Consider the following 14780-nt stretch of genomic DNA (forward strand, 5'->3'; position numbering starts at 1 on the left):
ATGGAATACAATAAAAAGGAACACACTACTGATGCATACAACTTTGATAAGTCTCAAAGGAATTGTGCTAAGTGGAAAAAGGTCACATACTATTATGATTCCATTTATATGACATTTCTGAAGTGACAAGACTTTAGAAAAGGACAGATTAGTGGTTGCCAGGGATTAGGAATGGAGCAAGGGGGTCAGGGAGAGCAGACAGAGGGCAGGAAGGAAGTGGGTGTGATTATAAGAGGGCAACACAAGGGATCCTTGGGTGGGTGCTGAAACTGTTCAGACTGTGGTGGTGGATACATGGACCCACTCAGAAAATGAAACTGTATAGAACTTCATACACACACACAATTTAGTACAAGTAAAACCAGGGAAGTCTGAATAAGATGGGTGAACTGTATTACTGTCAGAATCCTGACAGTCATGATATTGTACTATAATGTTGCAAAATGTTACTATCAGAAGAAACTGGACAAAGTGCAACAAGGGATCTCTCTGCATTATGTCTTACTGCTACATGTGAATTTATAATTATCTCAATAAATATTTCAATTAAAAAAATTTTAAATAAGTTAAAATAATCAAAAGAGGCTTTTAAGACAGTGAGTTACACAATGACCTTTTCAATCTGTCAATATGATGAAACACTTCAAATATTTGAAAATTTGATTTACATTAAAATTAGAATGAATGAATGCATATACACACACATGCATGCATATATACCTTTCCTTCCATGCACATGAATCAAATTTTTCTCTACTTGGAAAGTCATATTAAGTAATTTGAAACTACAGACCATAATAAGGATAGCTCCATTATGATACGTGTTGCTACTTTTTAAAAAAAACAATGGCTAACCTATAGTTAGCCCTTCCTGTCGTTGTCCTGGTTATCATATTATCTGCTCTGACCTCTGCCACAGAACTGACAACCTTTTGATTCCCCAAACTGTAGCTACAATTTCATGTATGTACGCACGGCCAGCGATAAGGTAAACTGTAGACTTAGTGTCATCACAGAGCAGCCCACACACACCTGTCGTACACAGAGAAGTTCTACATACTTTGTCCAAATTCCTTTTAACAACTTCTAATGTGTGTCCCAATGCCACAAGGCTCAGCATTCTTCTAGCTGTAGTTACTAATGAAATCAAGCAAGCTGTAACAAGAGTCAGTGTATACCCAGCACTCCTGCCCAGAGAGAGGTCTCTTGGAGGCAGGACGGTAACAAGGACTTAAATATCTAGGTGCGTGAGCTCCACAACAGGCTGGTGGGCGAAAGGTGTGTAAGAACAAGGCTCTATAAGTATGACACAAAATCACCTTTCTTCTACCAACGCATAGCCACAATCTCAAGAAGAAAGGGAGAGAAAGAACACTTCTGGAGTACCTAACAGCCACATGTAGACAAAATGAGGAGGCTGGAATGCATAATCTTCTAGGTTTCCTCCAAATTCTAAAATCCCTAGCTAACAGCTGCTTGAAAAACTAATACATCTGACAACTCTGACTCATAGTGAAAACAATAAAGCTAAGCATCACGGGGAGGCTGTCACCTGCAACTCACTCCCAACCCATATCCATGAGGGCGGGTCCTCGAGAAATGGATGTTTTAGAGAACCCTAATCCCTGTCAGTTTCCCATCCAGGAAAAGGTCCAAAGGGAGAGAAGAGCACACGGTATGGCCTCTCCCAGCATGGCCTCTCTGAATGTCTGTAATCCACTGGCTGGGTCGTTTCATTAAAAATAACAATGGGTTGGGAATCCCCTGGCAGTCCAGTGGTTAGGGCTCTGTGCTCTGCCGAGGGCCTGGGTTCTTTCCCTGGTAGGGGAACTAACATCCCACAAGCAGCACAGCAAAGCCAAACAAACAAACAAATAAATAAAATTACAGGGGGTCAAGTTATTCAACTGCTCAACAAATATTCACGCACATCCAAAGTTAATCATTTTACGTGTAAAACGTCATCATTTCTATGAAGAAAGTTAAAGTAATGTGCTGTTGCACAAGCCGGGAACTGCTCCTCGGCCTGAGGACAGGGATACTGGGTCTTCTTCTAACTTTATAAACCAGGAGAGATTTAATTAAGTTAAACTGAAATCAGGACGACCTCTCCTACCTCTTCCGGCAGAGTGATGCGCAGGTCGGCGTCGGCCTGGCCCACGAGCCTGGAGTGGAAGTAGGTGCTGCAGGCAGCCAGCACGGCGCGGTGGGCGCGGAAGGGCTGGCCCTCCACCAGCACCGTGACGTCACACAGCACGTCCTTCCGGCGCTGCTCATCCAGGCTGCGCAGCACGTGGCCGCTGTGCACCGACGACTCGTAGGCGAACACCGCGTTCTCACCCAGCGACATTCTGCGTCACAGGTGGTGTCGGGAGGGTCCGAGAGAGCATGCTTCTGACGGTCATTAATCCTGCCAAGACACAGACCAGGTGTCACTCACAGAAAACCTTGGTAAAGAGGTTTGTTAAAGTGACACTAGCAAATAACGATTAAAATACTCATCACTAAAACTCAACTGAAAACAACAGCCTCTCGAGAGCCTGGAAGCATTTATTCACTTTACCTCATTCAAAATTGGTTCTTGATAAGCAGTTTTTCTAACTAATTTTAGGAAAAATGTTCTTAGGGTGAGGGAGGGAAGACCTTTTTGAAGCAAGGATTTCAGGGCTCTCTGAAAATGAGACATTTTGTACGGAGAAAAGAGCACACAGGGCGGCCAAGAAATTTCTGGGTGGCATCCCAATCCTGTTGCTTTAAGATATTAATGGGCATGTGTACAGATCACCAGAGGTCACACTTTGGGCTTCAGAACAAGGGACACGTAATACAAAAGGTAAAGTCCCTCCAACATGAAGAAGAAAAGGAATTCCCTTGATTGAAAGCCTCAAATCTGTCAGGCCAGATCTTAGTAATGAGTCTTTTTCAAATAACAAGTCTTACTTGACACGACAAAATGTAGGCAACAAATAGGACTACTCCACCTTTAAGAACATGGTTTACCACACACAGAAACTCTTGGTTTTCTCAAAATGCTAAAACCTAAGAGAAAGTTATCAAAAATGTATATTTTTAAAAATACATACTAACATACGGTAGCCTCCAAACTTTTTTTGATCCATACATACTACTGGCAAAAAAAAAAAAAAAGACAGCCCCAATATACGTATGTTTGTCCATATATTTCAGTCATGTACCATTCTTATATATTACATATGTTATAAAACACACAGAGGCTGAATGTAAGAGGTTGAAAGAGAAGCTCTAATATTTTCTTCCGGCCCCCAATGGCCAGCAGTGAGCACCCCGAGGTGTGTGTGCACACCCCACCATGGCAACCACAGTGGAGGCTGAAAAGCTCCTCACAGGGGTCATCCCTGTGTCGTTCACTTTTGCTCTTCTGACACCTTATTCACAGCCTGAAATGTGAAGGTCCACAAATGTTCAGTGACTGAATAAATGTTACTGTTTTCAGTTGCTATACTCCAAACAAAAATGAAAGGAGAAGTAAGAACTACTAAAGTTCAGACAGACCAGGCCCAAATCATGGGTGAATTCCATCTCAAAGACAGGGTGTCTTAGTAACAAACACATGAAGTGCATCCATGAATTCTAGTTCACTTATGTGTTTATTTTTAATGTGCTCATTATAGATGAAATGTTAAGTTCCTCAAAAATAGTCAACTACAGTAAAATCTCTCACTATGTGGTTAAACTCTACCGAAGGTCAAGGAATCACAATCTATCATTTGCTGATTCAGCACACCACATGAAACCATAGCAACTCCAAAATCATGCCCTAGGACTAACTCGACTTTGGGTTGTGCCCACAGGAGAGGGTAGTAAATTCCCTTTAGCAATGCGTCTTAATATTTCATCTATCAACACAAGGAATTAGTGTTAGGGGTAGTGGGCAGGAACCATCATTCAAAGAAATTATGTATCTTGTGTGTGTGGCAGACCACTGCCCTCCACTTTATCTGAAACTGTATACCCTCCCCAGGCAAGCCAGATTCAACAGCTGACCACATGCCTTGCTATGTCTCTGCACAAGTAAGTCCCCAGCCTCCTTATTCTTTCCTATCCTCTGCCTTGCAAACCCTTAAAACTATACAAATCTTACCCTCCTACTCTGTTGGTGGTAATGTAAATTGGTGAAGCCACTATGGAAAACAGTGGGGAAATTCCTCAGAAAATTAAGAATAGAAGTAACATATAATCCAACCATTCCACTTCTGGGTATTTATCCGAAGAATATGAAAACACTAATTGGAAAACATATACACACTCCCATGTTCAATGCAGCATTATTTACAATAGCCAACATATGGAAACAACATAAATGTCCATGAATGGATAAAGATGTGGTATATATATACAATGGAATACTACTCGGTCATAAAAAATGAAATCTTGCCATTTGCAACAATACAAATGGACCTTGAGGGTATAATGTTAAGTGTAAATAGTCAGATGTAGAAAGATAAATACTGTATGATCCCACTCATATATGGAGTCTAAAAGAAAACAAAAACAAAATTTGTATATACAGAGAATAGACTGCTGGTTACCAGAAGGGAACAGGGTTAGGGGTGAGCAAAATAGATGAAAGTGGTCAGCTGTACGGCTGGTGATGGATGGTAACTAGAGATTTGGCGGTAAGCACTTTGTAATGTACACAGATATGGAATTATAATGGTAAACACCTGAAGGTTATATAATGTTTATATACCAAGTTTACCTCAATTAAAAAAAACTATATTGAAAGACACTGAGGAACACCTAAATAAATAGAGAGATATGTTCACATAAAACAAAGACCAATTCCTATACCTTCACTCTAGAGCTGCTGTTAGGCCACATGTGTTTGTGTGGCCCACTGCCACCAGTTTGCTCACTACTCGCCTCAAATTCAAGAGAGAGAATTTACTCTTGGGTCAACCCCCCTGTTGTGCCATTTTCTGTGACGGGTTCCCTCATAAGTTCATGGTCAGCTTGCAGATTTGGGCCATATGCCAACACCAAGTCCCATCAGCTGCAGCTGAGAATCAGGCAGTTAACAGCCACCCGGGAAGACCCCTCTAAGAAGGGTCAGTCTCCCTTAAAGTGGACTGATCTTGCTCCCACCAGAAACCTGGGACTCATCGCTGACACCTCCCACACTCGGCCCCAGTGTCCAATCTCTTACCGAGACCTGGTGCCTCGACCTCTTACAGCTGAGACCCATTTGTCTCCTTCTACACCGCCACGACTCCAGTCCAAGCCGTCACACTGGCTCTTGCCTAGACAAACACTGTTTATCCTCTTGCAATGTCTTACAAGCTCACACATGTACAAATACAGTTATATAAAATGAAAAGTGGCACAAAGTTTCACATATCAATATTTTACCCTTACTAGTTCAAAGTAGTCTAATTTCTACTCTATTCTATTTAAAAAAATTGCAGTTGTGATCCACTCAAATTTCAAGAACCAATAATGGACCATGACCTCATACATTGAAAAAACAAGCCCACTGGCTAACAGAACAGGGTCTAGAATCATACGCTGTCTGGGTTCAAATCCCAGCTCTGCCACTTACTCACTATACGGCCTGGGACAACCTGCTTAACCTTTGCTGGGTTGGGTCTTGTTTTCCTCACCTGTAAAACAAGGATAACAGCAGCACTTCACTGGGTTGTTGTGAGGTTTACATGAAGAAAATGAGGGTAAAGGGTTGAACACAGTGGCCCAAAGCAAACAAATTATAAATATTAGCTATTAATTATGATGATAATACAAATAACAAAAGCCTCAGCCCCCTCAAGCCCCTCTTGATCCTCTCCAATTTATTCCCCTATATCATTGTCTCCCTTGCTGAAAACCCCACGTCTTCCAAATTTCTTATGATCAATTCTAAATCCTTAGCATGCCCTCCAGACCTGCCTGGTAGGGTTTTCTATTAATCCAGCCTTGCCTCAAAAGCCTTTGTCTCCCTCTCTCACTATTCTCCAGCCTGACCTTCCTTCCTTCTCACCCAAAGGCACCAAGCTCCTTCTGACCTCAGGACCTTTGCACATGCTCTCCCCACTCCCTGGACTTCTACTCTTCAGCTGACTAACTCCTCACCTTTAGGTCTCAGCGTAAATGTCAAAACCTTGCCTGACTTGTTCTCTGCCATAACTCAAGCATATAACAGAGTACCTGGCCCAATGAAGGTACTTGCTTCTGAACAAATGACTTTGCATTTTTAGTATAAACCCAGAACCCCAATCACCTACATCTTCTTCCAAACACAGTGCAGTCAGCTATTCCAATACATAAGGGAATAATGCCACTGAGCCAAGTACTCAGAGAAGATTCCTTGGATGGGTTTTCCAGAGTCAGGAGGAGCAAAAGGGAGGCCCAGCTCTGGGAGCAACTGGCCAAAGGAGAACAAAGGTTGGCAACTATAAACACAGCCAATATAACTACCCGAACTTGGCCTCATTAGCATGGAGCACTACAAAAAGTTGTTCTGAAATTCCATTTTCCTAATTCTGAAAGCCATCTAAGTGGTCAATAATCCAATTTTACCAAATAACAATAACTAAGTAATGACTAAACCAGGTAAGAATGGCACACATCCTTCTAACGTCTGTCACCTTCTAACATTTTTCAAAACTAAACAGTAAGATATAATACCCCCCCAGAGCCTGCCAGACCTAAAATTCTGTTAATTTCTTAACACCAAATTCAGATTCCTATGTCACACGTGAATTTTTCTATATTCTTGGAAATAGAATCTATTGTTACAGTTCAAAATAAGGTTTACTGACCTGAGCAAATTGCTGATTCATTCAGTAATGCTGATAAAGGATGAACAGGCATTTTAAAGCTTCCTGCATCTCAATTTGGAAATAACTTCTACTCTCTGCTCAATATACACAATATAAATTCAAGTTTTAATAGTTACTTCTTAATGTTTTTGCTTTCAAAATCATTTTTTAAAAGAAATAAGATGATGTTGCTTTATCACATTTCATTAACTTTAAAGATAATGTACTTAAAAAAAAAACTTTTAAAATCCTGAGGTGAATATTGGATCATGGAGCCAGATCTACAACGCTTCATAACAGAAATTCAGAATAAAGATGAAGTTCCACATATACAGAAGAGCTGGACGTTTATTCTCCTCAAGTCTCACAGGACTTCATTGTTTTTTAATTCTCAGTGTAGCAGGGCACAGGGAGCAACCTAACACCAAGGATTCATATAAAAAAGACTATCATCAGAACATCCTTCATCTTCACTGAACAATGACAAATGTTCTTTCTCCAAGTGCCTACCTGTGCCACATAATAAACTAGGTCCCATGAAAACACTAACAAAAGACAGTCCCTATGTTCAAGACGAACACAACCTGGAGATGTTCAAAATGAAAATGGTACTTTGGGGTGAAAGAGATGACAATGATCACTATAAACAACTTCCACAGGAATGTGGGCATTCCTAAAGGTATTTGCAGTAAGACTTCAAATAAAAACTACTTTTTGGTCAATTCTCATTTAACCATAATATTCAATTAATGAGAACGACTATTTTCAAAATAGTTGTTAGCCAAGGGGGTGCGTGTGTATGGCTGGGCATGAGAGACTGGTGACCCCAGACATCAGAAATGGCACAACAGACAAATGTCTTGGCCTTTATATAAAGGCAGTGCCCTTCATCTGCAGCCTGGGTGAGTTCCTCCCATCTCTCCTTCTCCTTCTTTCTTGTGGCCATTTGGAATTTCTGCCTTTTTCTCCTTACTGCTTCTGCCTGCCACCACCCATCATCCTGTCAATTACTTTTGCCTCACTCAATTTCAGGGCAGGGTCTTTGGAAAACAGGCAAATTCTTCCTACCACGCCATCCTTCTTGGCTCCCTCTTTAGCTTCAAAATCTGCTAAGCCAGTACCTGTTACAATATACCCAAGATACCAAGAGTTTAACTGTTCTTAAATTAGGTGAGTCTTATCTTCTATTTTTCAAGAGGATGGCAAAGACCAAACAGTATCATGTGTTTACACCTTCAGTCCTTTATCTTTTCTTTAAAGGCCTTTAAAAAACATTTTTTTTTAATTTAAGGTGGAGATGCTCATAGGAAAGAATCTTCTTAAAGATAAGGGCTCTTCTTGTTATTATCCCCAATTTTGAAAGAACCTTAACATCAAAAATTCTATGGGAGTTGAAATCACAGACAATAACTTAAATCTGCATTCTTCCAATGTTCTAAGACCTGACTTACCAGCCAGAAAGAGCCAGTAGGAATAAATCAGAACCAAGATTTGTTATTTTCTTTAATCATCTGCAGATCCTAAATATCACGCTTGTTTAAACACTGTATCTGATAATCACATTTTCTAAATCCACTTCTCTCAGCCTTATGAAAAAAAATCTTAAATATGACTGGATAAGGTACATGGATGCATATACCAAAAAAAGCTAAAGAAAAACAGAAAACATAAGTTTGAATTGAGGTAAGTAGCACAGGTGCTTATAGCAGCACCAAAAACGATGACATGGTGTTTTAAGGACTTCTACAGTGACATATGGGAAAACAACCTGACAATCTATGTTAAAATTATGTAACAAAAGATGCTATAGCTTTTTAAAAATGGAGGTGGTGTGGTGAGGGAGTCACTACAATTTTTGCAGCTCATGGCTATTACAGCAAATGTGAGGTTCCATAGAGAGAAAGTTGGATTTTTTTCCATTTACTTTTCCTATTATTGAAAATTATATATTTAATCATGGATCCTGTTATACTTACTTGGTCTAATTCCATATGTGAAATTATGAAGCTAAAATTATACTTAGAAGGGAGAAGTTTGAATGGTTACAGAAGTTTACAGTTGTTTATGGACTCACCTGGTAACAGATCAGAAACAAAAGGTTTTTTTACTTCCCAAATCAAAAAATTCAAATTTGTTAACTTCTGGGTAATAAGTTTAAAATAGCTTGGAAGGGAATAAAGGAAGAAAAAAGGAACACAGGAAATCCAAGTACCAGAACTAAAACAAGAGTAACAGATTCTTCTGTTATACCTTCTTACTACAAAAAATGTAAGAAACAATGAAGTCTTATTTGTTTAACAGATTTGGCAGCTATGTGATCTTAATAGGACTGTTACACTTCAATGCAATATGACTATGTTATGAAAACATGAACTAGCAACTAGAATTGGCTTATACCGGTACAGCTTATTTACTGAATTATATATTTTCTAACATGCACTTGTCAGTCACTATTTTATTTATCCACTTAAGAGGTATGATTTTCCTTGAATGAACTGCACTGTTTAAAGCAGAGCATTTAATGAGTTTTGACACTTGTATATGTGAATGAAACCACCACCACAATCAAGATAAATTTCTATCAATCCTCAAAATTCCACATGCCTCTTTGAGGTCTCTCCTTCCCTGTTCCCCTGGCTCCAGGTAACCAATGATTTGCTTTATGTCACAGTCGATCAGTGTGCATTTTCTATGATTTTTATATAAATGGAATCACACATTATGTACTTTGGCTTCGGGTTTCTTTCACTCAGCTTAATGTCGATCAGGTTGCAGACATTAGATGTTTGTTTTTTTTTTATTGCTGAATACTATTCCATTATACGTATGTACCACCATTTGTTTATCCATTTAATGGTAGATGGACTTTTTATTGTAATAAAGATGAACAACTACATTGTTTCCAGTTTGGGATTACTGTAATAAAGCTTCAGTGAACATCTGCGTGGACATTACTTCATTTCTCTTGGGTAACTAAATACCTAGAAGTGGAGAAGCTGAGTGACATGGTGGGTTTCTGTTTAGCTTCTGAGAAACTGCTGAACACTTTCCAAAGTAACTGTATCGTTTTCATTGCTACCAGCAGTGTATGGCAACTCCAGCTGCTCCACATTCTCACCAAACTTGGTATTGTCTGTCTTTTTAATCTTAGCTAACCTAATAAATATACAGTGGTATAGAGCTGTGGTTTTAGTTTGCATTTCTTGATGGCTAATGATGTTCGGCATCCCTACAAATGCTTATTGGCCATTTGTATATCTTCTTTTGTGAAATGTCTGTTCAATTCTTCTGCCATTTTTAACTGAGCTGTCTACTTCTTTAACTGTAACAGCCAGTAGAATTTTGATTAGAATTGCAGTGAATCTACACAGCAATTTTAGGAGAACCGACATCTAACAAACTGAGTCTTCTGATGCATGAACACGGCATATCTCCCCATTTATTTAGGTCTTCTTTAATTTCTCTCAGCATTATTCTGATGTTTTTTAGTAAAGAGGGCTTGCATATCTTTTGTTAAATTTATTCCTAAGTATTTTACGGTATTTTGTAGATACTATAAACGGATTTGTTTGTTAAACTTCATTTTCTGGTTTTCTGCTGCTACTATGTAAACATAAAATAGGGTTTTTTTTAAATATTAACCTTAAATTCTCTGCAACCTTACTCAATTCTTATTAGTTCTGACAGTTTCTTTGTAGATTCCTTAGGATTTCTATGTACACAATCATGTCATCTTCAAATAGAGACAGTTTTACTTCTTTCCCCTCTTTACACTTACTTCTTTTTTCCCCTTATTGCAACGACTGAATAGTGAGAGTGGTGAGAAAGGGCATCCTTGCCTTCCTGTAAGGAAATTTTTCAATGTTTCACCATGAAATATGATGTTAACTGTAGGTTTTCTAATCTGAGCAACTGATGGGCAGAAACGGGGGTGTACTAGTTACTATCCCAGTTAACTTAGGACTCCTATAAGAAACTCAAAGGGGAAAAAAAAAAAGGAGAGTGAAAACTTCCAACAATTCCCCTGAAGAGTAAAATTCCCCAACTCACTCAGCACCCGCATTCCCACACCACTTTCAAAGTATTCACCCCAGACATCTATAAGATCCCATAACAAGGGGCTAGAGATAAGACAAAGATTAATCATCAGAGAGCACACCTAAGACTGACTCTCTCAGAACCTCACAAACATGGCAGCTGGCTGCTCTAGAGAACTCCAGAGGTGGACAGCACAGAATAGTATTTTATAGCTTGATGGCAACCCTGCCAGTTGGGCAAATTACTTTACATCTCTCTGACAATTCCCTTTTTTTGGGGGGTGGGGAGAAGTAAGGGACAAGAATAGTACTTTTTGTTTGGAGGATCAAATGAAATAATATACATAATGTCCTTAAGACAGTGCCTGACACACACAAGTGCTCTGTAATTGTTAACTATTACTTGAATTTGATGTTAGAAATGTTTCTGGAAACACAAAAGGTCCCAAATAGACAAAGAAATCTTGAGAAAGAAAAACAGAGGTGCAGGAATCAGGCTCCCTGACTTCAAACTATACTACAAAGCTACAGTAATCAATACAGTATGGTACTGGCACAAGAACAGAAATATAGATCAATGGAAGAGGATAGAAACCCAGAAACAAACCCACATACCTATGGTCAATTACTCTATGACAAAGGAGACAAAAATATACAATGGAGAAAAGACAGCCTCTTCAATAAGTGGTGCTGGGAAAATTGGACAGCTATATGTAAAAGAATGAAATTAGAACATTCTCTTACACCACACACAAAAATAAACTCAAAATGGATTAAAGACTTAAGTGTAAGAACAGATACTGTAAAACTAGAGGAAAACACAGGCAGAACACTCTTAGATATAAATTGCAGCAATATCTTTTTGGATCCATCTCCTAGAGTAATGGAAATAAAAACAAAAACAAACAGGACCTAATGAAACTTAAAAGCTTTTGCACAGCAAATGAAACCATAAATAAAACAAAACAAAATGACAACCTACAGAATGGGAGGAAATATTTGCAAATGATGCAACCAATGAGGGATTAATCTCCAAAACACACAAATAATTCATACAGCTCAATATCAAAAAAACTAATAACCCAATCAAAAACTGGGCAGAAGATCTAAACAGACATTTCTCCAAAGACATACAGATGGCCAAAAGGCACATGAAAAGATGCTCAACATCGCTAATAATTAGGGAAATGCAAATCAGAATTATAATGAGGTATCACCTCACACCGGTCAGAATGGCCATCATCAAAAACTCTACAAATAATAAATGCTGGAGAGTGTAGAGAAAAAGGAACCCTCCTTCACTGTGGGTGAGAATGTAAATTGGTATAGCCATTATGGAGAACAGTATGGAGGTTCCTTAAAAAACTAAAAGTAGAACTACCATATGATCCTGCAATCCCACTCCTGGGCATATATCCAGAGAAAACCACAATTTGAAAAGATAAATACACCCCAACGCTCACGGCAGCACTATCTACAATAGCCAAGACATGGAAGCAAACTAAATGGCCATCGACAGAGGAATGGATAAAGAAGATGTGATACAAAGACACAGACACACACACACAGACACACACACACACACCATGGAGTATTATTCAGCCATAAAAAAAGAATGAAATAATGCCATTTGCAGCAACAAGGATGAACCTAGAGATTATCATACTAAGTGAAGTAAGCCAGAGAGACGAAAGACAAACATTATATGATATCACTTATATGCGGAATCTAAAAAAAAGAAAAGATACAAATGAATTTATATACAAAACAGAAATAGACCCACAGACATAGAAAACAAACTTATGGTTACCAAAGGGGAAAGTTGGGGGGGGGGGAGGGATAAATTAGGAGTTTGGGATTAATAGTGTGTATCTACACACCATTACATATAAAACAGATAACCGACAAGGACCTACTGTATAGCACAGGGAACTATACTCAATATTCTCTAATAACCTATACAGAAAAAGCATCTGAAAAAGAATAGATACACAGATACAGATGTATAACTGAATCACTGTGCTGTACACCTAAAACTAACACAACATTGTAAATCAACTATACTTCAATTTAAAAAAAAAAAAAAAAGAAAGAAATGTTTTTGAGTGGCACAGGGTGATGGTGAAACCATAAAGAAAAAAGTGTAATAGCATGTTACTTAGCTTTCCAGTGCCCAATATTGACATAGATATAATAACATGAACACTGTTAACTGGTTTTCAACTTTCAGAATAATGGAAGACTTAATTATGGTTATTAAACGAAATGTAATTATTAACCTTAGTAAAATAAAACGTGTACCCTTGAGACTTAAGGAGGGAGCCCCTGCCCTACTTATGTCACAAAGCCCTTCGTAAAGGATAAAGTGCTAAACACCAAATATACAGAATTATGAAATGCAAAAGAAAATCAATTTTAGGTATTTTAGTCCAGCTGAGAGATGGACTCAGACAGAACTGAAAGGAAAGGTAGTATTTCTATATAACTTATAATGTACAAAGTTATATGTACAAAGTCAAAAGATACTGCCTTAGATTAATGAGACTGAATTTTAAAAAAGGTGGAGGGGGGATTGTAGAGGTGACCAAGAACAGAAGTGGAATGATTATAAATACAGCTGATGGGATGGCAGAAGCAAACAAAATCAACATCTATGGTAAAAGAAAGTAAACAGATAACATCTTAGGTTCATAAATAAAATGAGGTATAAACGTCTTAGAGACACAGAGGTCTGTGTCTCTAAAAAATTAAATAGCAGAAATGGGTAAAGATGAATATTATCTTTGAAGCAGAATTAGGTGTGCAACAGATGAAGGTGCTTTATGATAAATTTATTGTTTTTAAATCAAAAATATGTAATACTTTGTAAAAACATAAACTTAAAAGATGTTTAAATAGACAGTAAACAAAAAATAGTGCAACTCAGTTAAGGCTAAACTGTTGATAACTTGGCTGTAAGTCTTAATGCAACTTTGCAAAGATTCTTCAAATAGAAAAGGAATTTGATAAAGAGAAAAATCAATCTTTAACCAAAATCTTAGATTATTTTAACAAAACTAGGCGATAGGAAGGGTACAAAAATATTGTAAGATTTCTTCTTGTTTGGGAACAATGTTATACATACTGTTTAACATTTCATATTGAAAAAGATATCAATTCAGATAGAATCTTTAAAAATGTAAGGGTATCTTTTAGGGAAACAAGCTGTTAAAACTTCCAAACTGGAATGCTGGTTCTCCAGAATCTAATGAAATCTACTGTATTTCCACCAAGAAAACCACTCTCATAATAAAATTTTGCAGCTACTTTCGATAGAACTAATGACTTAAACCATGAGCTGATTTTTTTAAAATTAATTTTTATTGGAGTATAGTTGCTTTACAATGTTGTTGCTTTCTGCTGACAGCAAAGTGAATCAGCTATATATATATATATATATATATATATATATATATATATATATATATATATATGTATGTATGTATGTATGTATCCCCTCTTTCTTGGATTTCCTTCCCATTTAGGTCACCGCAGAGCACTGAGTAGAGTTCCCTGTGCTATACAGCAGGTTCTCATTAGTTAGTTTTTTGTTTGTTTGTTTGTTGTTTTGGGTTTTTTTGTGGTACACGGGCCTCTCACTGTTGTGGCCTCTCCCGTTGCGGAGCACAGGCTCCGGACATGCAGGCTCAGAGGCCATGGCTCACGGGCCCAGCCGCTCCGCGGCATGTGGGATCTTCCCGGACCAGGGCACGAACCCGTGTTCCCTGCATCGGCAGGCGGACTCTCAACTACCGCGCCACCAGGGAAGCCCTAGTTAGTTATTTTATACATAGTTTTTATAGTGTATATATGTCAACCCCAATCCCTTCCACACCCCTTTTCCCCCCAGGAGCTGATTCTTTAAGGAAACCAATAAAATTGAGAAACTTCTGCAAAGTCTCACCAAGCA

General features: G+C 38.3%; 1 protein-coding gene across 3 annotated transcripts in view; it reads right to left on the reverse strand.

Annotated features, from left to right (window-relative positions):
- BACH1 (BTB domain and CNC homolog 1) overlaps positions 1-14780 on the reverse strand; it is a 46866-nt gene that overhangs the window by 19823 nt on the left and 12263 nt on the right. For 2 of the 3 annotated variants that reach the window (XM_060098565.1, XM_060098568.1), the window contains exon 2: positions 2117-2410. In XM_060098565.1, coding sequence (XP_059954548.1) covers positions 2117-2350 — 234 coding nt within the window. In that variant the 5' untranslated portion in view covers positions 2351-2410. Of the gene's footprint in view, positions 1-2116; positions 2411-5578; positions 5636-14780 lie in introns of those variants that run through there. The other variant, XM_060098566.1, reaches the window with a different exon arrangement.

The sequence above is a fragment of the Mesoplodon densirostris genome, chromosome 5 (genome assembly GCF_025265405.1).
Source record: "Mesoplodon densirostris isolate mMesDen1 chromosome 5, mMesDen1 primary haplotype, whole genome shotgun sequence".
In the NCBI taxonomy this organism is placed as follows: Eukaryota; Metazoa; Chordata; class Mammalia; order Artiodactyla; family Ziphiidae; genus Mesoplodon; species Mesoplodon densirostris.